General features: G+C 40.1%; 1 protein-coding gene across 6 annotated transcripts in view; it reads left to right on the forward strand.

The window, feature by feature from the left end:
• The window catches only part of DCLK1 (doublecortin like kinase 1), a 243,785-nt gene that overhangs the window by 14,505 nt on the left and 203,237 nt on the right, over window positions 1-26,043 (forward strand). For all 6 annotated transcript variants that reach the window (XM_080602955.1, XM_080602954.1, XM_080602953.1 and 3 more), the window contains one exon: window positions 3-349. In XM_080602955.1, the coding sequence (XP_080459081.1) occupies window positions 3-349 (347 nt within the window). The remainder of the gene's footprint in view (window positions 1-2; window positions 350-26,043) is intronic.

Consider the following 26,043-nt stretch of genomic DNA (forward strand, 5'->3'; position numbering starts at 1 on the left):
AGGGGAGAGCTATGTATGTGGTTCAATAGAACCCTTCAAGAAACTGGAGTACACGAAGAATGTAAACCCAAACTGGTCAGTGAATGTTAAGACAACCTCTACTTCTCGCTCGGTGCCGTCTCTTGCCACTGCTAAAGGAGGTACTCCAGATGCAAAAGAAAATAAGGATTTCATTAGGCCTAAACTAGTCACTATCATCAGGAGTGGAGTGAAACCACGGAAGGCAGTCCGGATTCTCCTTAACAAGAAGACAGCACATTCGTTTGAACAGGTTCTTACTGATATAACTGATGCCATCAAGCTGGATTCAGGGGTGGTCAAACGCTTGTACACACTAGATGGAAAACAGGTAAGAATTGTTACCATAATCATTCTCAGCATAAAGAAAAGGTAATTTTCCCAGAGGAAAATAATAGTACATTAGTAGAAAATTGCTTTTCCCTGGAACATAGAACCAGGTCTTCCGCTGTTCATTGTGTAAGATCTCTGATATGTTCAAGAGCATACCGTGAAATATTACTTGGCCTCAATGATCCTATTTGTGATAAATAATAGCTCTAAATCTGTCATTAAAAAGTATGATGGAGTTTTGGCTATGCATGCCAGAAGCCTAGAATGAAGGATGTTGTCTCAAAGAAGCTTGTTCTCTTAACTCATTTCAGCTCTTTCTTGCAGCGGTTTTGAGTCATTATACTTGCCTTTCCATAAACTATAAAAACAAACCATGAGGACACGCACTCCACCATGCTAAATGCAGGCCTACTGCTGTCCAGAATGGCCAAATTGAGTCTTACTGCAGCTAGGATGGACCAGGAGAAAGGTGAAAAGCTTAGAAAACATGAGCTTTTTTCCCTTTCACAGGAAAACAGGTAGGGTTAACTGTGTTGCTCGTATTTGTTGAGGAGTCTCTTGTAGGTTATTTTTTCTATGAAATATCTTTAAGCCGAGTCTCTTTTTGCTGACTGATTAAATTGTGATATGGTGAGATTTTGAGAGGCTTCTTGTTTAATTTGGGGATGAAGGGACAAGAAAAAATTTTACACTTTAATCCTACTTCTTTTTCGTCTTTCACTTTATTTGTAATTTATCTGCGGACACGTATTAATTATAGCAAAACTGGAGAAGCAGTTAACCTGATGAAGGGCAAAACTAATTTCAGCATGACCTGAATTGATTTAGAGCAATGGTGACTCTAGAGAAATATAGCAGATACTTGCATTTACAAATGTAACCTGTTAAACTGAAGAAATGATACAGGTGTAAAATATGGGCAGAGACATGAGTGAGTGGTCTCCCTGAGAAGCTGCTAGAGGCTAAGGTATTTCTAGTGTGTTATAACTGTTTTACAGATTTCTGTGAATCTTTGAGCCTAGCTGTCAGCAGATGGCTGTGAAATACTCGTGATACAGGTAAATACGCTGTCAGCCTGATCCAGTGGTGAGCCCAACGTGTCTGCAGTTACCGGGGTTAGTGTGCGGGCATAGCTCTGAAAACAATTACAGCAATACCCTCTGATCTGAGAGATGGCTGGTTCGTGGACAAGCTGCTTATTCAGAGCACTGGTTCAAATCAGGGCCAAGTCTGGATTGACCAGAAGTCCCTTCCATCTGCCGTTTTATGTCGGTAACCTCTGACACCAGTCACAGACAGTTGTTCAGTTCCTGGTTACTGCATACGTGCTTCTGATGTCCCCATTACTGTGGCTTCACTGGGAACTTGGACCTGGGGCAAAAGTGTGTACGTGGAGTTAATTTTGCTCGCAGCAAAGGTAAAGTGTGTGTCTGGGGAAGCTCTCTACTCCTGCCCTTACCTTGCTTCCTGCTCCAGGGAGCACCAAGGCGAGTAAATTTGAGGAGGGATTGGCGTTTTACTGCAGAGATCAAGGGTGGTTTCTGCTATGACCTTGGCAGGAGATTTTGAGTGAATATTCCAGTTCTCAGCATCTCTCCTCTAAGATCTTTCACTAACAAGGGTGCATCGACTGGGTTGTACTGGGAGGTCCTCTGGGCTATGTAAATAAACTTGTGGTTTATTTAGGAAGAAGTGCAGCACGGAAGGGTGTTGGTGTGACTTGTTGTTTCCTGTGCTCACTTATTTTTTGGTGACGTGGCTGTCATGTATTTCAAAGTGCCCTATGTGGTTGTGCTTAAAATGAAATAACACCTTTACACCTGTTTCGGAGCTCTAATTGCTGGAAAAAAATAGTACTGTCTTATTCCTGGGCAGGAAGGGAAGATCAGGTTTTCCTGACCCACATGTTGTCAAAGTTAGATTCTTTGTCAAGTCCTGGGATTTGAGATGAGTTTTAATCAGTAGCATGCTGGGGCATTTGTTATCCACCTCACAGCCTGAAACCCAGCCTGAAGCTCGCAGCCTGAAACCTTTTTGTCTAAAGGCTCTCCTGGGAAATGGGTGTCTCGGCACTTACTCCCTCCTTCCATTTCTGTTCAGCTGAAATTGCATAGCTGGCTGCCCCATAGGTAAGGGAAGAGAGTCTGGAGGAAGGCGCGTGTGCCCTGCTGGGGTAAGGGAGACTTGTCGCTGCACGTGCAAAGCGACTATGCTGGCAGAAAGGGAAATCGATGATCCGTGCTCGGGGGAGCCATTGATTTCCTGCACCGCCAGGCGATTGCTGCTCCGTTTTTCTTTGCCAAAAGCCTGATCTCCCAGATGGTGTTGGGGGCACGATGATGGATTTCTTTATTGCTAAACTCAAGCTGTGAATGATTACTGGGAGGAAATCCATGGTAAATCCAGAATTTTTCCAGTAGTGTTTACAGTCGGGAACTTCTCCTGTGGCTCTTGTTGGAGCTGGGAAGGTTCTGGAAGACCCTGGGTTGAATGCTTAAATCTAACAAATCTGTGATTAAATCTTTCATTGCTAACTTACAAAAGCAATAAAATCTTAAAGCTCCGAGCAAGAAAAGTAATTTACTGAAAGGATAAGAGGGTAAAGCCCTCCTAGGATTATTTGTTGAGAACGTAACCTGGAAGACAGGCTATTCTGTACGGTCTTCTCTTGGGAGTTACTTTGGGGCCAACGCTGGAATTGCCCATCCATGGCAAAAATTGGCGTGAGTTCCATATATTGTATGCACACCGCAGGGCCCACCTGCACTGACAATTGTTGGGTACTAGCATAAGATGCCTCAGACCCCCTCAGAAGAAAGTCGTAGGGGTCGGAGTCTTAACTGCTACCCGAGTCGGGCAGTTGTCCTGTATTGATGCTAATTTGAGTAATTAAGAAAGTTGTTTGTGTACCTTGGTAGGAAGAAAGTTCTGTGCCGTTCAGTTGTTTTCCCCCATCCCACAGCCTCCAAACCTCCCTGGTTTTGGAGAATTATTAATTTTTGTTATACTTCATGCCTTGTTGGTGTTCCTGAGAATGGAGGAGTTTGATCAACGAGGTGTGCTGCAGTAACCGTTTCCATTTTTAATCCTGAAGTAGCAGGTGGAGGGAAAAAAAAAAAACCTTAACTGATCTTGTCTCACTGGGTCAGTGGCAGTTCAGGGTCTGAAACTTGATGTTTTCCGGTATTAGGTAGATGTTTGCTTTGGATTTCATGCATTTAATCTAGTATTGTTTAAAATATATTACTTTTTTATTAAAAAATGATGGTTAATAGTTGATTTGCATTTCCTTATAGCTCAGATCAGAATGTATATTTTGACTTCAAGGTTTCTGAGCCTTTTAGAAAGAAATTTAATTTGCACAAAAGGGGCACAAGATACAACTGTTATCTGATCATGTAGCACGTTGGTGGCCAGCATTTAGCATACCCTCTCAGTTAAATTATTGATAGTTCCTCAAAGAAGGATTGGTTTCACACTGTCTAGGATAGTGTAAGCATATTTTTATGGACATAATTAAAACTATCCAGGTGAAGGTCTTGAAGTTTTCTCCTTATCAGCTTTGCTGTGTAAGGAGAACCAAAATAGAATGAGTAGGTTTAATGGCTGCCTGTAGGAATTCAGATCATGAGACTGTGCTCTTACTGTATTATATTTTAGATTAAAAGTCAGTTTAAGTGCATTAAGTCAACACTTAAAATGCCTTTTTAATATTCTCATGTACCTGTGCAAAGAACAAACACTTTCTTCTAGCTAAAATATGCCTTGCTTTCCTGTGATTGCATCATGTCGGTTTGGTTTTTAACCTTCCCTTAGCAGAAGATACCATTTTTAATTTAATGTGCATTAAAATATGGTTTTGTAAAAAGGAAGTGTGTGGCGACAGCGCAGATGTCAAGGATGCCGTCTGCCCTAGGAGGTAGAGCCACACTGCCGTGTTACAAGCTCAGTTCTTTGGTTTCTGTATAATGATGCACTTCTAGAACAAACCTGGGGAATAAAATGGGAGAATATTAATGAAGGTCACACATTATTGCCATGTGAAATTGTGCCTTTTTTTTTTTTTTTTGAGTGTTGTAGTGTGTGTATTTGTATGAGGTATTTACAGTCTGAATGTTTATCCTAAGACTGCTGTTTGGACAAAAGTGCTCTATCACCTTGTGCATCCCCCATTTGCTTTTGGAAGAACAAACATCTGCATGGTAACGGGACCCACTTATTTGAACAGGTGGTTAATGTAGCTTAACTACATGCAGTTACGCAAATTATTTTTCAGTTTAAGTATTATGCAGTGGATTTGACTCCAGAAAGGCAAGTGGTCAGTGGCAGAAATACCATAATAAAAATCACTGTGATTAATTTTTATTTTTATTTTTTAATGTTCTTTCAAATAACAATTTTACAAATATGAAATACATCTACTGGAACTTGAGGATGTACTTTCTAGAAGTGTGGGAGAAGCATAGTGTGAAATGGGAAGCAAGTCCCTTAATAGCCTTGTTACAAGCCATTAAATAGTTTATGTAAAGAATTGTGACTTCAAGAAAGGGGAGAATTACATTGCTGGAATGCGTGAAGCTTCTTCATTGAGTATAATATGTTGGTTTTGTTTTTTATCGGAACCCTGCTGTAAGAGTGAGTTGTTAAGTTTGGAAACTCTATTTCCATTAGAATTCTGTCTGCAAAGGTGCCTATATTTTAGTTTTTAATAAAGAATTAGTACTGATGCTTTAAGAAAATGAATTCTCAAAAAAAAAAGAAAGCAACTCTTTGCATCTACACCTAAACTAAGCATGTCATTTATTTATTTATTTATTTATTTATTTATTGTTCTTAACAAGTGGAAAATGTTTGGTAATCACGCCTGCGTTCTACAGTAAATTCTTGGCCAAATTGTCCTTGATACAGAAAAGCATACATAAAGCAAGGTAGGTATGAGGCATGAAAAGACGTTCTCTACTTAACATTTGTGTACTGTATGTTGCAGAACCATCTAGACAAAATGAGCATTAAAGAAAAATTATACGTGCAGCAAGTGACTTGTTTTGTGTGTGCTCTAATTTAGATTCACATCAGCGTTTGTAATCACTTCCATTCCTGTTATAGAAGAGGCATTTAATTTTAAGTGTGACTGGTTGTGCATCTTATTTTTACTTATTCTGCGGTTATAGATACAATTCACTTGAGATGCGTACAATTTGAAAGTATTCCTGTGTTGAAAGATGTGGACAATAAGTGCTGTTTTATCTTCTGTATGACCCTTCTTGAGCGCACTAACTGCAGCTTGTGGCTTTTACTGGAGGCATTGTATTTCCCTGCCAGCCGCAGGCTCAGGGTGGTGTTGATTGACTGGAGAACCATGCTGAGTTCTCTGTGAGATGTAGCTGTGCAGATACTGATTAATTGGAGAAAAATATTAAGAAAGATGGCTTCTGCAGATCGCACAAGCATTTTATCAGGGAAGCAACAGCCAGGAAAACTTGTCCATATGTTTTTGAAGTGGTACTTCGGTACTGTACTTCCACCTAGAATGTTCCAGGTGGGGAGCTGAAACCCATTGTGCTTACACTGTACAAGCTGCTCCTTCATATGATCCTTCAATGTTCATATTAGAATCCCTTTACACCTTGGAAAATATTTAAGCTGCCTAATCTTAGATGTGACATTTAGGGCAGTATGGGGGAGATGCTGACGGACTGCCATGAGAGATGCTTTCCGAGAGCAAAGGGTGTCTCTCAAGCTTTTAATGCAACTCACTTTCCCTCCTTCCTGCCTCCAGTATATTTAATCAACAACTTTTTTTCTCTCTGGAGGATGAGTCATTCTTAGCTTTGGCCATATGAAACTGATTTTGGGGGAAGGACAAGAACGACGGCTATTTTTTCCTCAGCTCTAGGGAAAGAGGCCCACAGATGCTACTTGCAGACTTGATAGACTGAAAAATGAAAGCAAAAATCAGTGATGAAAATCACCCATCTCAGCAGGTGGTGGTAAGCTCTAGGGGCTTTGAAAGATTCCTGTGATACCTGTTGAGAAAGGTGGAGTTGCTTTGTAAAATGGACTTCAATAAGAAAGAATCAAGATCTGGTTAAAATATGCCAAAGGCACGCTAGGATAAACAGTTTGCTGGCAAATGAAGTTATCCTGCTGTTAAAGGAGAGCTGTTACAGGTCCTTGAGCCCTCGTGACTCTGAGTAGGCTGTTTTGATGTCCCATTACGACATTGACTAACAGTTTTAATTGTTACCCAGATAAAGCCGTCTGTAAAGGAGTGAACAGAAGCACATTCCTAACTGAAAACAGTGCGTGCGTTCATTTGTCTAGTTTTGGTTCCTATTAAACTGAGACTGGCAACTACGTTGCTCAGTCTCTAAAAGCCCTCTCACAATGGAAGTTTCCAGGGTTGCTGACTGGCATCCTGTATGAATTGTAGGCTTACTCTGAAAATTCAGAGGAGAAAATTCCATCTTCTGCAGCCTGTAGGTTGGCTTTCATGCCATGCAGGAGAGAAACTGATATTAAATGAAGAAGACTGAAAGCTTGCATATCTGCTTCAGTATGCTTTAAACATCACAGGAGTTGACCTTACTGTCCTATAAAGGCATCCAGCTATTAGAGAGTTTGTGTAAGGGTCATCTGGAAGAGTCATTTTTGATTCCTCTGAAGTGGAGGATCACGTTGCATGTGTGAGGAAGGGTACTTCAGCACGAAGGAGATACTCTAGTAACCCAGAGTTCTGAATGACTAGACAAAGTGGCCTTTTTCTACACATCTGGACTTTGCTTCCTTTCTTTAACAACTAAAACAACTAAGAACTACTACTTAGCAAGTTAAATTCTAATTTATGTATTGCAGGCTGGTGAGAGGTAGGGGAAAAGCGAACAGGAACTATCTCCAACTGTATGTTTTTGATGATGGTTGTTTTTTGTGTGTGTGTGGTTTTTTTTTAATGTTTATGTTTTTGGTTGTTCTTTGTTTTGGGGTTTTGCTTGTTTCTTTGTTTTAGTGAAAGAAGACTTTGAAAAGCACTTAAAAATTTCTTTGATGAATATTTTGTGACAGGAGTGAGTTTACTGGTGGTGACCAAAATGTTTCTACTGCCCAGTAACACTCAGACCTCAAGAGCAATTTTGGTCTCTGTCAGCAGCTGAAATCTTTCTGGTAATTCTTTGAAATAGTGGTCTTCCTAAACTTTGTTCTGCTCCCAGTCCTGTTAGGGTGCTGTATTTCATGAGTTGCGCTGAACGAGCTGAACTCGGTCGTTTGAAGACTTTACGGTGTGCATTTTCAAACTGTCGTGTTCGCTGGAATGATTTTCTTTTTGCTCCCTGGAGGTGCCATTGTTAGCAGTATTTTTTCATTGGTGTAGATAAGTTTTCTTTTTTTTCTTCTTTCTCTGAAGTGGTATGATGTGCTATGACTGTAAGAAGGGGTAACATATGTTGGATTTACTGGGTTCTTTCTGTTCCTTCTAAATCTAGTTGTTACAAGAGGATCAAGAAATTTCAGTCTCTTAACTGCACTCTGAGAAGCATCAAAAGAAAGTTTTCTTATTTTTTTTATAGCAAGTGTTTCTTTCCTCAGAAATCGAATTGTCTTGTAGGAGAAATTTTAATGCTGTGCAGCTAATTAGAATTTAAGTATTTGCTTGTTAGTCTAGGCATTTTAGAGTAATTCTGATCGTTGGGTCTTTCCTTTTTGCACCAATACTTGGAAAATCCTGGCAGTCCGCCTTTGACAAAATTGAGTTACTAAAACTTAAGGCTGATAACTCTTTGCAGTCATATTAAGTTTGAGCAACTACTTAAGACTACATACAAATGCATCTTTGTTTACTTATTTCTTTCCATTTACATTTCTCTTCACCGTTTTGCCAAGCTGTTGTGTAAAAGGAAATTCTGTGGATGATCACTTAGTAAATGGTGTAATTGATACTGGCAAAATGATCTTAAAATCAGGGGTGATGGAAGGAATGGCAGTGACAGATGGCCCAACTTTGTGCCTTGTTTTTCTAGTTAAGCTTTTCACTTTAGAAACTGGGTTCATAAACTCGTCAGCTGTGAAGCATCTTATTTTCAATATTTTCCAGCTTCTTAAGCCATGCACTTTGCTGTCTCCTATAGCAAGTGGGAAGAGACGCGGATCTCTTCAGATACTATGCCTGTTCATCTGGAATTGCCTCGTACAGTTCTTTTTGTGTAGAGAGTGAGTCCAGGGCACTGACTCACTTCTCAGGTGCTCATCAAATTAAAGAAGATGAATCCAGACCTCTCTTACACAAACCTGCTGTGTATAGAAGTTTGAGATACAGTTCTGTTTCGTTCTCTTTTATTTGTGTCTGAGGATTCTGGGGTGAATTTTAGTAGAAGCGGGACTGAGACTTAATGTTCTTGTCCCTGAACATCCTTTAAGTACTGTAAAATCAGTGAAGTACAATGTATTCTGCTTTTTTCTTCCTCCAGTCCCCTTTAAGCTTGAAACCAATTTGTTCAATCTTGTCGGAAGTATTGCAGTAATCTCTTCTGAATCTATGTCCCTGCTACTTTGTGCCAGTTCATGGGGGCAGAATGTCCAGACTCAATCAGATTTAGGAACTAATACAATTACCAGTAGGTTAAAATATTTCCATTGTACTGAACGAAGACAGTAGTTCTCTGAAGAGGGCTTAAGCTTCTATAAATAAGTCAGCCTCCTATGAGATTGTTTCCCTGTTGTCATGGGTTAATGGTATGTAACAGGAATTGAACGGTGTGTACCACATACATAGTTCTCAGCTTTTTGTCAAAAACTTCCCATTGCTTTTCTCCCCTCAAACTTCTGAAGTAGGTCAGAACACCTGCTTCAAGGAGGTGTTTGGCTTGAGAATGCTGCTGAGGAGGGAATCAAGATTCTTCAATAGGATTGAAGATTGAACTCTTGAAGTCACAGATAGAAGAGCAAGAAGTCTTTGGGAACTGAGGCATGCAGTACAGCGTTACGGTACTTCACACGTGGATAAAAATGAGAACAGATGGGTTTGGAATTATCAGAGATAATCAAGCTTAACTTCAGAAAGCAAGACAGAACATGTAGTATGTTCCTAGTGGAACCAGCAAAGTATTATAGGGCTTTGAAGTCAGGGTTGCAGGTTACTGAAAATAAAACTCAAGTAGTTGGGGCTGATTGCCTGTCCTGCATCAGTTGTTCTGGTCTGGTGGATTTGGTTTTCCATTAGATGTTGGATCTCAGAAACTTCTTTTATGTAAAACTCGGAGCCTTAATGGCTTAAAACTGTAAGAGACGTTTGGTTACTGAATGAACAGAGAGTGAAATCTGTTTTAAACAGAATGTTTGCTGTTTAAAATACTTTACCTGCCTTCCCTTGCAGCCAGGTTATGTTTCTGTTTTGCATTAATTCGAATGGCAGACTGCAGCTGCTGCTATACAGCATGCATCCAAAAGCTAAACCTTTTGACACTTTCTTTATTCTAGTTGTCTTTGAATTATCCCCCTGGATCATGTTTCCTGTCTTGATTTCCTGTGTGCCTCTGAATCATTTGTTTCTGAGGGTTTTCTCGTTCATTTTCTTTGAGTTTTTAACTGCTTGTTTCTATGCTTCCTGTGTATTTCAGTATTATCTCTTTTTATTCCTATTTAGAACTCCTCTTGATGTGAAATCTAGTAAATTCTGTCAAATAGCAGTTTCTGTGTAGCTTTTTTTGTGAGATAAATGGTCTCCTGAACACAACACTTAGATGCTGTAATCCATCTCTTTGGTTCTGTTTGTACATCTTATGTTCTTACAGTCTGCTGTTTCTACCTGTATGAAATCATTGCTTGTGTCTTATACCCATATCTTATTAAAAATACAAGTTACAGCTAGTGCAATATATAGTGTTTAAGTGGCACACGTGCTCTTTGGAGAGGAAATAACGGAGAAGGAGGTGAGTACAACATGCACGTGTTGTGGGAAATGGTCCTGGCACACTGCACACTGATAATGCGGAACCCTCTGTTCACATGAGAATGAACTTGTGCATGCAACAATTCTGTCTTAAAAATGAAAAGGTTAAAAACACAGAAGCTCATGATCATGAAAAAGTCCATCTATGACATTATTGATTCTGATATAATCTATTTTTTGTGCACTTCTTGCTGTAGCAACATGAACAGGGTCAGTGCACCGGTGGGAGCATGATGGTGCTAGTAAAGTTTACAGTCAAGAAGTTGGGTTTGGGGTAAGTGCACCTGCAATACAAAAAGGCACTCTATTTCCTGTTGTTCTACTGTTGTTCTACTCAGGTAGTAAATGTTGCCATCTGAAATGCTATTACACTTCCATTAAAAATACCTCCTCTGCTCCAGTGCGTTCAGTTTCCTAAATATTCCTGAAAAAGGAGAAAGCTTATAAGCTTTTAGGGAAAAAAAATGTTTAGACGTTTCAGAGTCGAAACCAGAACATATCTGTTCTGGGGCAGGTTGAGGAGCATTTCAAATACTCTGGAGGAATCTATTTTAAATAGAGTATGATCTTGGTGAATTGGGAACAAGGAGTGCAATCAGTGTAAAATTTAATAAGGCAAAAATGAAGTAGTTAATATAGGAAAGAATAATCAAATGGCCTATCAGAAATGGAGGAACAGAAACCAGATGAGAGTGCAGTAAGCATGGTATGTGAAGGTTTTTAACAAAAGAAGTACTGAACATCTCATTGCTATGACATGGTGGAAAAATGCATGTATGTAGGAGAATGAGACCTTAAAATTAAGGAGTGTTTAGGGTTGTACTGTTGATAAGCATTTTTGTGAAAGCAGTTGCTGAGATCTGCTTTATAATCAGACATAGGAAGACTAAAATCTGTGTACCTTACTTATCTGAAGACAATTAGACTACTATTAGCGTTGATTGTTCTCAGCATGGTGAGCAAAGATTGAGGGGCACAGAGTATCTAAATGGGTGAAACAGTCTGAGAACCAGGAAAATTGGCACTTTGACTTTCTGGCTTAGATTTAGAAATGAAATCTTAAGACAAATATTCGGTATCTGTAGCATAGACATGCCAACCACCTTGGTAAACTCCCTATGGGGCTCCGTTAACACAGGACCAAAAAGAAAGAAAATCTTTTATAGTTGTGCATATGTATTCCAGTAATTAATGAAATGGCTGATGTTTTCAGTTGAAATATATGTCAAAATGGAATACATTTGCCAAATAACTTTGGGCTTTTGATAAGAAGCTATTCACTTGAATGTGTGTGGGTTTTTTTTGTTTTGTTTTTAATTCAGACAGCTTTATTAAGACATGAGCAAGAAGTAACGCCATGAAGCTGAACATCAATTTTAAAGCAATTAGTAGGTTTTGAAATTGGGACCGAGGGAGCAAGTAGATAAAGATGTGTTGAAGTCATTATAGATTAACAGTATCTGTAGGAATAACACCTTTTTGAAAAATGTCTTCAGACAAAATTATAGTGCTGCTTTATTTAAACCTATTTTAGCAGTATGTAAATGTGGAGTCCTAGCATCTAGCTGACAATTTTTTATTCTTTGGTCGTCTGGGGGATGAGGTATGTAAGGACAACAAAAGGAGGAGACTTTTCCTTTCTCTGTCACAGAGGTACTTTAGGGGAGTAGCTTTTAAATGTGGCATCCCTGTAAAAATGAACCCTCCTATCTGCAGGTGGAGGAGGGCTGGCCTAGAAAAGATGATGAAGCTCTGGTTTCTCTTGTGCTGAGTCCAAGGGAAATGACAGACATCTCTCACAGCGTACAGTAGGAACTGCTCTCCTAAATGTTATAGAAGGAGGGAGAGAGGAATAATTAAATGTCATATGGTTCCTCTGTAGGAAGAGGAAAGCTTTAATAGCACTTCCTCTCTTATAGGCAAATAATCAGGAGGGTTACTGAAATAAGAAGCTCATGATCTGCAAAATGAATTGTACGGTGGCTGTACTGATTGAAGCTCTTCTCCAGTGCCTCCAATAGCTCTTCCAACCAGTTCCTCTCCTGGGTAGGGGAAGCTTTCCCTTGCCCTTTAGTTTCAAACTGAGTCATTTCATCGTGCAACTGCACTGAAACAGGAATATTATGAAGTTATGCAGTCATCAGACTTAGTGTGCAGTTTATATATATGTATATATAACGTACACGTGTGTGTGTGTGTATATATATATATATATATATAAAAAGTTTTCAAGCAGCATGTCACGACTGAACATCATCCTGCAATTCTGATGAGACAGGCAGCCTTCCAGCTCCAGAGTTTCTCCCCAGAAAGAACCTAGGTGGAGTGTGGTTTTACTTTTCTGTATCCCAAACTAATGGTAGTGTGTTTGTATTTCTGTTCTGAGGGAACAAAGGCTCCCTGAAAATGTGTGACCAGCTTTTATTCTGTTACCTACTTTTATTCTGTATTACTTTTGATTATTCCCTGGAAATAAGTCTTCAAACTTGGTATAAAAAACCCTCCTTCAAACAGATTATAAAAGGTGGCAAGTGATTTTCAGCTTTTCAAATAAAGCTGAAACATTTTTTTGAGGTGCAGTGGGTGTGCGCTGCATTAGGAAGAACAAAGACTGCTTTTTGCCTTCATTCCGAATCAAGGTGAGATGGAAAGTGATGGGTAACAGTTGAATGGGAGATTTATGCAAGGTAAGACCAAAGCACTTTGTCTTTAGTAAGAGGTACATTTCTTTTTTATTTTAGTACCTAACTAGGCTGATCTCAGTCACTTTGAAATCAGAGGAGCAGCAGCTGATTGTTGAACAGTGAACATGGAGATGAGTCTGAGGGTGGATAATACAACCTCTGTGAGGGGAGATACAGACAGGAGTTGAGGGGACGATATAAAGTTGTCGTGGATGATGCTAATAGACTGGAGTGGTGACACTAGAGACAGCAAGTGGAACAGCAGGGAAGGAGGAGTTTGTAGAAAGCATCACAGAGCTGCTGAAGAGGCACGAAAAGATGACTCGCTCCCTTTACATAGGAGCCTGTGTTACATGTGGGTCAGGAAAAGGAACTGATTTACAACCCCATGGAACTCCTAACAGAGCTGTGGGAGTGGAACACATTGGTAGGTGCTGCAGAGGGAAAAGCAGCTGTCCCGTGGCAAAGTCCAAATAACACACCCCAAAGACGGAAGAGAGAACTCTAAATCCTGGGAAGGTAGATGCGCCTCCATTTCCAAGATGTAACAAGTAATTTACAGTCTTCCACCATCTACACAAGTTATGATGTATCTAAGTATTTATGCTAGATTTATGAGGGTCTGAAAAAATGTGAATTGTAGACATTTCTCGAGAGCTAATTTGGCAAAGCCTTAGCTGAAGCTAAGTGAAGGCTTTTCTAACAACAACAACAAAAAATTATGAGACAAAGGGCTTAGTAGCCTGACTTTGATTTGTTTAGTGACTGAACCGTAATATGGATTTTTCTTCCTTTCAGTTAGCTCTTTCTGTATGACTTTGAAACCTTTTCTGTAGGCTTCGTATCCTCAATCTTCCTTTCTCAGAATAGATTTAAGTGCCATGAATAATAGCATTCTGAGTCAACCAGCTAATGCTAACAGGTTTGTAGTATTATGACACAGCTGGTAATGAACTAAATTAACCAAGGTTGTGGGGTTTTTTTGTATTTTTTTTTCTTTCCTCTCTCTTGTAGTGCTCTCATTCATAAGACTTCAGACTCTCTGGAGACTCTCTTCTTTTGTCAAGGCCAAAGCTATTTACCAACACGGCAAAACACCCGGGCAAACTGTACTTCTAGTTTCTTCCCTTCTTAAGTGTAGTAAGGGAAACTGTGTAGTAAAGGTTGGGGAGGAGGCAAATCAGTGTGTGGTTAAAAAAAAATAAAATTATTTGTATTTTCCTCCCCCCAATAAATGCAAAATGATTTCCAGAGCAAGATTATGATAAATCTAATCAATCCACTTACAAAGGAGATCTTTTTTCTAATGACCCTAAATCACTCAGGTTTAATTCCTTCAGGTATGCCTGCATAAATTTCCACTATTCAGTAATTTGCCTATTTGGGAATGACAGGTTGGAGACATTTTGTGTGAATGTGCATGCATGTGCACTTTAACCTTCACATCACTACTTCCCTCAAGGACAAATAAGGAGCTAGAGTTGTTCTGCTATTTTTTTTAAATTTGTTTGTTTGTTCCAGTCACTGTTGTCTGTGAGCCAGAACTTGGCATTCTGCTGCCCTGTTATTTTTACAGGTGGATTTACCACCACCCCACTCCATTAGTAGGGCTCAGATTTTCCTCAGCTTTGGGACATTTGGTTCTGCTGGGATCTAGTACTGAGCCAAGCCCATCTGGACTAGTTCTTAACTATTGCCTTATAAAACTAGCTGTCATAGTTCTCATATATTGGATAGCTTCTATGGTCCATTCTGGAGAGGAAAACGTTATTAGGAAGTTAGGGGGATTATTCTGTTATTACTCCATCACATTTATTTGCAAATAGCCTGCCAGTTGCTTCAAAATATTTGTAAAAATCTTTTTAGGCTATGGAAAAACTTACTAATACAGTTGTTTTAATGGTGCTGCTTTTGATCTATTGAAGTTTGTTGCTTTTATATTAAAAGAAAAATGTGGAAGTCACTTTCAGAGGTGCTGGAGAAATGTTTGTTGCTTGTGTTTCAGAATGCCCAACGATCCTTCATCCAATGAATGTTTTAGGATTAGGAATGTAGGAACTGTTAAAAATAAGCACTAAAGTGCATAATCTAATTTTAATGTATATCTCTTTAGCTTCCTTGTTCCAACGAGTTGGTATTTTGATGACAAATCAGAGTTATTTTTCCTCTTGAGGCTGAATACCTATGGGTAAACTGATTTCTTGCAAACAGTAAAGAATGAATTTGTTGCTCAGTGTTCTGAAAGCATCTTTAAAGTATAATGCTGTCAGAGATAGCCAGATGGAGATTTCTTGTCTGACTTCCTGAGATCATGGGAAGTTGAACAAGATTTGTGAATAAACCAGGTTTTCAGCAGAGGATAGTTGTGACTGCCTGGTGCAGAGTGTATCTTCACCTGTTTCTGAAAATGGGAGAATGTGCAATGATGTACTTCGGTGAAGTGACAGAACAGCTGACATGCTAATAAAAACTACGTACACTTGGGCATACAGTCTGTAAAGAGGCAAGAATGTGTGCCACCCACCCTTTTTGTCTAAGGTGACAACGGCTCTAATTCTTCTAAGGCATCTAAATAGTTGAAGTATATAAACAATTCCAAGGTAGAAATATGAAAAAATACCCAGCTATCAAGCATATCTGGTCTGCATTCACAGATCTTCTGTTGTTTGGTGTCCAGTTAACAGGATTCAAATTCTTCACGTCTTGTTATATCCCTAGGTATATTCCCTACTATATCCCTGCACTCCTAAGCATATCCCAAGGCTTTAGATCCCTAAGGCTAACTCAAAAGTTATTTATTGTAGTTTTACTGGATCTCTGCAGCAGAGAGAACTTCACAGACAATATTTGGTATGCCAACCCTTGAAGCTGTAGAGGATAAATCTTAAACACTGCTTACATTTTAAACTCTCTGGAGAAGCTGTATGGAGTAGCATTTCTCAGGAGGGTAGGGTGAGAGTGTGGTGGGAAATAAGCTCTTGGTATGTAACGTAAAGCACTGGAGAAATTTCTCACAAGCACCCTATAGCTCAGAAATTATTTCATTATTAATGGAATTTGCACAGATTTTTTTTGTTGAAGTATTTATAGATAAGGAGGTAAACTAAGATAACTTGGAAAATGGAAGTGAGGCAACAACCTTGAATTGTGCTAGAGGAGGTTTAGACTGGATACCAGGAAGAATTTCTTCACGGAAGGGGCAGTTAAGCATTGAAACAGGCTGCCCAGGGAGGTGGGGAGATCCCCATCCCTGGGGGCATTGAAGAGATAGGTGGACGTGGTGTTTAGGGACAGGGCTTAGCAGTGGACTTAGTGTTAGGTGGATGGTTGAGCTTGGTGGCCTTGAAGGTCTTTTTATGGTTCATGATTGCTTAACTGGGATGTGTATATATTTATATATATACTTTTTTTTCCTTTTCACAAAAACTGTTTAATCTGTAGCTTCTCTGGAGCAGCTGCTTTCCTTCAGCTTCAGTGAGTTTTGCACACCTGACAATGTTGGTGATGATCACCAAATTTCAGTGAGAATACCAGTTTTCACAGCTCATTGAGTAGCTGTGGATGAACACATTTGTAGGACTAATTTTGCTGATTTGTAGGAAGCCTCAAGAGGAGGACAGAAATGTTACCCTTGCATATTCTCTTAAACTTACTGATGCGTTCAGTTTCAGTTTGGTTTCCCAAGGAAATAAAGCCAGAAACGATTTATTTCAGTCCTAGTCCAACATATTTGGAACCTATTGGTCTACTGAAGTCCAACTTGAAAGAGCAGCTGCAATTTAGGAGTGGTTTCAATGACTCCGTGGGATTTTATGGCTCAGGTTGACACCCTCAGCGCTGCGAGCTCCCTGTTTCTCCCGCAGAGGTAAGGCAGGCAGAAATCCTGTTCCTGATGTACTATTTGGCAGTAGCCAGCTGCTGATACAGCACAGAAGGTACCGACTGGCCAGTCAGTACCTAAATAATTACCAGCTAACCATAACCCCTGGAAGTGTCGAGGGGGATTGGGGGGGAGCTGGGGTTGATGTGGCGTGAGGAGAGCACACGCTGCGCCGTTGGCAGGGCGCCTGCGTCTGCCCTTCTGCTGCTGTGCACAGATGCACCCAGGCACTCTCCTCTTTCTCTCTTGAGTATGTTACACTGAGTAATTCTGTGGCCTGGCTGGGCAGTTGAATGTGTTAGTTTTCTCTTTGAAGACAATGTGTTTTTTGGTTTGGCTTCATTTCTTGGGAAATGCAGCACGTTCTTTTTCCCTCGTTCACTGGTAAAAAAAAAAAAAATTCCTTGCACGTGCTGTCCCCACATGGACATACACAAAATGTAAATGTAGCTAAAATGCACTCAGGAGATGATGGTCCCAGGCATCTCTCTATTTCCTAAAGAAGGTAAAATACTTTCTCCTAATACTAATGAATAAGAAATGTGAATGAACATCCTTGCTTCACGTGTGCTCTGGTGCTCGCCTTGTGGGTACTTGTTTTACCCAGCCAGCACATGTCCTGGGCACAGCCCCAACCAGTCATGCCCTTTTCCCCTCAGTCCTCCTATTCCCCAAAGGAGAAACCACTGGCTGAAATGGGAAGAGGTCATTTTCAACCGTGCTGTAAGTCTTCAGGTGTATTTGCCAACGGGAACCACAAGGAGTAAGGGGCTTCTTGCTTATTAACAAGAGCTGTCAGTGAATCCGATTTTATTACAATTCGGTGCTTTCCATGATTTTTTTTTTTAACAACGGGAGTTCTGTAGGGAGTGACGCAGGGTATACCCACCCTATTTCGGTTTGCCTTCGCAGTTGCTTTGTTTCAGAGTTTTTATAAATTAGTCTTTGCCGTTTCCATGGCAGCTCGATTGTCTGCAGCGGTTGCCAAGGAGCCGCTCCTGCCTCACAAAGGACAGGGACACGGCTGCCCGGTGGTGACTTCATTCCTGGCGCTACGAGGGGAAGGCGTAAGCGTGGCGTGCTGTCCAGTATGGTCACCATATTGAACACTAGTAGGAATTTTTTCTTCCTATTATTAAGTGTAATTAAGGTGTTGGCTTCTCTTCTTAGTTCAGTCATCACAAACCTCCTGTTATGCGCAGCCGCAGGACTCCTGTGGTCCTGTGATAGATGTACGAGGTGTAATAGCTACATACACATAATGCAGTGGAAAACGCGTCTTTTGGGGACAGTTTAACCCACTGTACAACAAATTGTATGATTCTCTGGTTTAAAAAAAATAAATTGTTTTTACAATTCAAGATAACAAACTGTCAGATCTGTGATTTGCAGAGAGCAATTAATGTTACAGAATTACAGAATTACAGAACTGTAGGGGTTGGAAGGGACCTCAAGAGATCATCGGGTCCAACCCCGCTGCCAAAGCAGGTTCCTTAGAGGGGGCTGCCCAGGTAGGCGTCCAGACAGGCCTTGAATATCTCCAGAGAAGGAGACTCCACAACCTCCCTGGGCAGCCTGTTCCACTGCTCCGTCACCCTCACCATGAAGAAGTTCTTTCGCATGTTGGTGCGGAACTTCCGTGATCCATTTTTTGACCATAATGTTGTCGTGCTCCATATCCTAGCAAAGGTAGATTTAGAAGTGAGCACCAAAAATGCTCCTGGACACATGGTTCCCTGGGCTGTCTCTGCAACTCTGAGAAGTATTTTCTTATTTGACCTCTGGTATAGCTGCAATCTGGTTTCCCATCTGATCTTTCTTTCAAGAAGCACAAACTTGACACCTGTCATCAATTCATCAGTTTTCTAAAATGCATGCAGATAGAGGAAGCATCTTGTGAGTCATACTTCTGTGTTAGTGTAAAGTTTGATTTTTGGAGGCTGTCTTGCAGCCGTCAGTTGTGTGGCTGTGAATTTGAGTGTGTGGTCTCAAAGTAGTTCAGCAATTTGTTTGGAATTTTACAAAATAATATATTTCCAAAGGAAAATATTGATTTGACTTTTAATTGTGTAAGTGTAAATCAAGTCTTTAAACGGTACCAGGATTTTTTTATTAATACTTAATATGTTGTACATAGCACATAGACACAATAATAATAAATCCAATCCCTTGAGGATGAAAGGATGAGACACTTTGGCTCTTCCGTACAGGCTAATGTAAACACAGAAGTGGGATCTTTTGATTTTAGTACAGAACATGTAGCTTAGATTTAGTCTACCTCTTCTCGCTGATGCTCTGATGAAGTGCCCTTACAATACAGTGTCACACGAGCGCTGTTCACCAGTGGTTTTGCGTCAGAGTATTTGGAGTATCCACAGGGTGGGTGAAGTGAGTGTTGTGTGAAACAGCAGTTTGTTACACGCAGAAATGCAGATGCTCCATTGCAGTCAAATAGCTATTGCGTGGTGCTGTCTGCCCACAGGTGTGTAAGACAAGGCCACGTGTAGGTCTTTTTTCTCCTGTAGCTAAAATGCCAAGAGGCATTTACCATCATAATGTGCCTTCCTAATCATTCAGCTTCTCCACATACACTCTGAAATTTGCTGGTGTTTCTAGTTCTGTGATTTAGGCAAAAAGCTAGATAGCCTGCATCTAGGTTGCTTTTGTAGGCACTGAGCAGAGCCTAGCTTTTGGATAACTGTGGCCAAAAAGCACTTTATAATTTTTTGACAGTTTTTTTTTTTAATAAGCCATTTGTTACTCCATACTAGTTCCGCTCAAATGAAGTGGTACACCTGCAGGATAACTTGCAGGATTTTATTATTATTATTTTTTTGACTTGGTTTAGATTAGTTTATGAAATGCTCTAACCTTAGAGAGCTGGAGTTTAGATTCAAGCTAGTCAGTGCCTCTGCACAGTGTTCCCAGCTTGATGGTTTACTGAGAGAAGCACAGTTTTATCTCTGACTGTTAATCATCTTTATTACTGAATTTATTATTTTTTTCTGTTGACATAAATGGAGAAGTGCACAAACCTTTCCTGTATTGCAGTAAAAATAACCTGTTGTTTGCTACTGAGAATATTTGTAAGGAAAGCAATAGTGCAGTCAGCTTGGATAAATCCCTGAGCCATAGCTTGACCTGAGATCACTCTTTGATAAACCAGATACCAAATGTCAGATATTGTATTGCTGCTTAAGCAAACCAACTACGTTTTGCAAGTTAGGAATAAAGCAGTGAGTATGGTATTGATATTTCACAGTGTGAAAATGGCCTCCAACCCCATTTTGCACTTAGCTGTAATCTGAAAGTTTTGAACAGGGAAGACAGAATGCACTGGAAAATAAAGGAGAAAGTTACCTGTCTTCTAATTAATGCCATAAATAGCAGCCTATCCTTTGTACTTTCTCTCTCTTTCAGATACTGTATTCCGTGATACAAGCCCTACAATGTTCTTTAAAAACCATTTGGGGATTATTAAATGGGGAACATTGAATTCTCTTTCTGTATAATGCACTTACAATAATTTGCAGTTGCCCAAATAGCTTTACAAGTCACTCGAGGCATGATTTACTTAAAAATTATATGAATCAATTAGATACTAAAGCATACTTAATGTAAAAGTTATAGCACAGACTGATAAAAGCGAGGTAAATAGATTAAGTGTTTGACCTAAGCTTGTCCTTCTGAACCAGATGCAGGGCAGTGCACGGGCTGTAGGCGGAGTGTAGATACTCTGAACTGTAGCAGTATTCTCTGGAGAGGTTGATTTCAGAGCCTGTGATCGCTGTCTAAGTGTTTATAAAATAAAAATATTTATTATAATTTATATGGGAGAAAAGGATGCTGAAATATTACTGAGCACTACTTCCTCTGTTACTGTTAGACCTTTATTTAAATGAGATCAGTCATCCAGATGGTATTGAACCTGGCCAAATTGGAGAGATTTTTTTCCCCTCCTCTTATATAACAGACTTTAAAATCGAGATTTGTTACTCTAAATCCACAGAAATGTTTTATGTAAAGTGCATGTCCTCTATTCCATCTCTTTATTGCCTACCCTGCCAAAATCAAATGAACTGCTGAATGCTCACATGAATATCAATTTCTGAAAACATCCTTATTTTTTGCTATTTTTGTAATGGCCAGAAAGGATGTATTCTGGAATAGGACTTGAATGGGGAAGCTCTTAATTGCCCACTTCGGTACAGCTTTGATGAGATGGAGGGGGTGCAATAACTTCCTTGCATTGCCTGTTATGCTAGCAGTGGCAGGGTTGCTTGCCCCTGTGGCTCTGCAGGTGTCAGCCCAAATGCCACGTTAATTAGCCCTGTAATGAACGTTCTCCCCAGCTTTTGGTGCCATCAAAGTACTATACTTGTTTAGTTCTTGGGTGAAGGAACATTTGTGTTAAATAGTACAATTATCTCGTAGTTCAGTTTCATACGAGAAGAACTGAATAGTGGTTTTAGCGCATCTGCACTGCCTAATTAATGTGGCTTACTGAAAAACGTGTCTTAGTCTGAGCTGAAAAATAGCCTCTTTTTATACGGCCTCCAAAGTATCTGGAAAAGAGGAAGAGACACTAAATATAACTGTGGCTGCTCCACAGAACATCTTAAAATTTGCAAAACTAAAGCTTAGCTACAATCTGTACCATGTGTTGGAGCTGGGCTGCGAGAGAAAATTCTTTAGGCTGCTAGTAGATCCTGAAGAAAGGAGTTCAGCAGACCAAGTAAAGAGCTGCCTAGAAATCTCTCTGGATAGGTTTCCTTGTAAGAGTAATTTGGATGAATTTTATCACAGAATTGAGACTTTCTGAAATATCACTAGAAATCATCAGGTGACTGGAGTTTTCATTCAGTAAGTTGTCAGTAGTTGCTGTCTAAATAGAATCACAGAATGGTTTGGGTTGGAAGGGACCTTAATGACCACCTAGTTCCGGATCTGCGCGTGCTATCTTATTTAATGCTCCTCAAAGGTGTGATGAACTTTGGGTACTCTATATAAAAGGACCTTCTGTAAGCCACTTTATACAGAAGAATCTTCTGTAAGCTCATTAAAATTAGCATGATTAATGACTGCATATAGGTAAGTGTTGGCCTTGTTTTTGAATGTCAGCAGTGTTGATGTTCCTTTACCTATTACTCATTTTCCTGCCATATTGAACAAGTTTGGTTGTACTAAGCTAGACATCTTATTCTAAGTAGCAGAGATAAAGCAGATAGCAGAGATAAAGCAGATAGCAAAGATACCTCTGCAAGGTAAGGAACAGAAAGAGATGATTTTTTTGTTGTTGTTATTAAACTTGTGCAAGTTGTGCCTTTCAGATTTTTTTTTTCTGTTTATGTTGTGAGGCCTTAACAGCTTTGGCTCATTAGTCACACAAGCTACATCTAATATGGGTGACATTTCAAATATGCCCACAAGGAAAATACACTAGGATTCAAAGTTGGTTTACAGAGTTTAGGTCTGGTTTAGTTCCTCTTCCTGGGTTTATTAAAGCACTTGTATGTGGGAAAAGCTTCAGTTTAGGGTATCGTTGATACTGCTTTATTTAGTCATCCAAGCTGGAACTTCTAGGTTGTTCACAAAACTGCTGACAGAACAACAAATGGTTTTAATGGTTTTCTCCTTTTCTTTGGAAGTCAGAAAAGAGGAGTTGCAGTAACTGTGAGCTTTCAGAAATACGTGCTTTCATTCAAACATGCACAGGCTTCAGAATATTCTCACTGCAGTGACAAGAGCCTATCGTTAGATTTGAAAGTGAAATTTTATTTATTGTTTGCAATTGTTTTCAAGGGAAAGCTTGGGAGAAAGTTGTGTTCCAGGCAAAATGCTCTGTTTTCTCATTCACCATTGTTTCTTAAAGTGATGCTTTTTAAATTATGGCGTCAAATCTGGGGAGGAACCTTGCCTGGTACTCTGCAACTCAGTTTGCTGATGATCAGAAAGATAGTCCCAGGGGCTGTGCTTCCTAGGTGTGGCTGCTAGCTGCATCTTAATAAGGGGAGCTGAAGCCAGCTGTAGGGAGTCCAGGGGAGGGATGAATTTCTAATTCTGTTCACTGTCAGGAGATCGCAGCTTGGGAAGTGCTATATTGGCTCAGGCTACGAAGTCCAGCTTTGAAGGGCAGTGGCTGGCAGAATGTTCTGAGCAAGCTTGAACGTTCATTGGCAGTGGGCACACCTCTGGGGTGTGGGTTAATTGTGCTTAGGAAGCTTCTTTGCCTAATTTCAGCTAGTTGAAGGACGTGGGTTATATGTACGTCTTTAGTGTTTGGTTTGGATTTTTTTATTTGCTTTTTCTTACAGTGTCTTGGTTGGGAAAGGGGTAGCGTTTCAGCCCGGTGCTTTGTGCATTGAACATTAGTCACAATTTCTACATTAAATCCATCAGTTGTTTTTTATCTAGAGAAGGTGTCTTTAGAATAATCCAGCTTTGATTTGCTTGCATCTATGCAGCAAACCATAATGCTTCTCTTGGTAGCTTTCTCTTGATTGCTGTACAATGTTTTGAGAATTCTTCTCCTGTGAATCATTGTTTGGCAGGTACATGGCGAACTGCAGGATCTAGCTGAAAACTGTCAACTCTACCACATCCTGCTGATCTTGGCCATATTGCAGAACAGTGGTGGTCTCTTGTACTTAGGACTTCCGAGTCATTTTGTCATATCTTAGACAAGCTTTTCATCTTGGTTTTGGGCTAATGGTCAGAAAAAATATTTGGGTTGAATGAAGTGTCCGTGCAATGTACTAACATGTAATGTCTTTTTGTTCTGGAATTGTTCAACAATTCCAGAACCAGAAGCGATTTATATTAGCATGGCTACTTTCTCAGGGTTCAGACTAGGAACTATGCAATTCTTTATTGCAAGCACTTGAAAATGAAAGACCAAATGGTCATGATCAGCTTACAAATCTGTATGCTTATGTTAAAAGCCAAAAAATGAAACCTCCCTTTTCTTCCTCAGCCACCCGCTGCCTTTTTTTCCCCACCAGACACTCTTCCAGACTTTCAACTGGGCATAGTTAACAGTTCCCTTATATTTCTAAGTTAAGAACTTTAAGTTATACAAGTATTGCATAATTGCTAGAAACCAGAAGTGGGTGCTTTAGGGAAATTACAAAATTTTGCATGATTCCTGATTAAAATTGTGTATGGGCAGTCTCCTAGGGGAAGAAGTTAGGATTCCCCATTTCCAAGCCAGGGTTATGATACAGAAAACAAAGCACCCTGCACGTGCAGTGCAAATATTAAAGCCATATGTAATACTGCAGTGCTTTGAAACAATTTGTAAGTAAGAACATGGCAAGGCTGTAGTAGAGTATAAAATGTCTGTGTTCTTCGTTCATCTCCTTGTAGATTAACCTCCAGTGCAATTTAACTTCATAAAGCAATTTGCAGTGCTTGCAAACTTTGTCCCTCAGCCCAAATAATTTTCTTTTTACTTTATCTCTAAGCTTATCCCCCTGTTCCCAGGACTTGTCTAAAGTTTCACTCTAGAGCAAGAAAATTGCTGTCCAGGCAGAAACTACTGGAGACAGCAGAGATCTTCAAAATGGTAACTTCAGGATCTACAAGAAGCCTGTGCCAATCAGATAGCGCACTGTTTGCAAACAGATTTGGTGGCAAATGCAGGAGATAGCAAACCCTCTAGTTAGGGGCTCATAAGCAAACAGGTAGACTTCTCTGCTGCGAGGCAGCCTGGAATTTGTGAGTCTCCTGCAGTTACTTTCCAGGAGCATCTCAACACTCTTGGCAAGACTTTTAAAGCTGTTCATGTGTATTCAGCTGCTTGCAGCTCGTATTCATCTGAAAGTCTTATTAGATGCTTAACAGCCTCATTAGCCTCCTAGATACCTTTTCAACTATTTGTCTCTGCCAGAAGAAACACAAGCTTTGCTAGGATGTGGCTTTTAAACTTGCCTATGACGTTCAGGTTTGTCAGCCTGTGTTAAGACAAATAGTGTTGGGTAGAAATTGGCATGTATAGAAAACCAGATAGATAATTGGAAGTATACGGTGTATTTTTTTCAGGGTGCACTTCCCATAGAAACTTGGGCAAGTACAGGACCTGGAAGTCTCAGAAGAAATTGTGAAATAGTTGTGCCGATGAGCCATATAAAGGATCCCCTTCACAGAAGCAAGTTAGGGAAGTCACTAAGAAAAAGCCCGGCCTTGGATTTTCAGTTTAATTTCTGATTTTGGTTTAAACGTCCAGAAAGAAAAGTTGTACATCCGTTGCATGACACTTTTGTAGTAGGGGCAGGAGCTGTTTTCTGTTTAACATACTGACCATAGCAAATGATGTCTAATCTCAGCAGCAACCTACTATGATAGAAGTATGTTCTGCAAAAAATTAACCCATTGGGCTGAGCAGCAGAAGCTCCTTAACGTGAAGGTACATAGGTTAGACACTTGACATCCTGGCAGCTTCCCAGTGGTTTCCACCTAGCAGTTCTCTGAAGAATCACGAGTCTCTCCTGAAGCTCAGAGTCTCAGCTCTGTTGCTTACTTTCACAGTCTTCTTCCACAGTCTCAACTCCATTGCTGCATGGCCACTGCAGTCTCTTTCTGTTGGACGAGCTGCCTCAGCGTTTAGAAGAGGATGTAAGTTTGTATTTTTTTTTTCCCCGAAGTGTTTTAAGATTCATAATGTAGCCATTTAAGCATGACCGTGTAACGAAACAACACATAATTTTTATTATCTGCTGAGAGGCTTGTTGGAGGAACTTTTTTATTGTGGGACATGAAGGGTAACAAGAAGGGATCCTACAAGTTTGGTAGCTGCAAGAGAAAGCTCAGGGAAAATGGGATGTTGCAGGATGGAAGAAGGCAACCCAGGGATGGTAATGCACAAAAGGCTGAAGTGCTCTTCACAACCCCATCAGTCTTTCAAGACAAAGCACCCTTCCTAAATTTATCTGTAGCACCACGGTTTGGGAGGGAGAGGAGCAGCCACCAGTGGTGGAGAAGGAGCATGGGGGATTATTTCTGTGTGTGGTTGGGCATACTGAAATTGATGGGACTGCAAGGGATACACTCTAGGCTGCTGAGAGAGCAACCCTCAGTGACTGCGAGGCTGCCGTGCACCATTTGTGAAGAATTGTGGTGGGGAAGGTTCCTGTTCACTGAAGAAAAAAAAAAAAAAGCTGAAGTTATGCCCATTTAGTTTGTTATTA

The sequence above is a fragment of the Anser brachyrhynchus genome (assembly GCF_964034855.1).
Source record: "Anser brachyrhynchus genome assembly, chromosome: 1".
NCBI classification, from domain to species: domain Eukaryota; kingdom Metazoa; phylum Chordata; class Aves; order Anseriformes; family Anatidae; genus Anser; species Anser brachyrhynchus.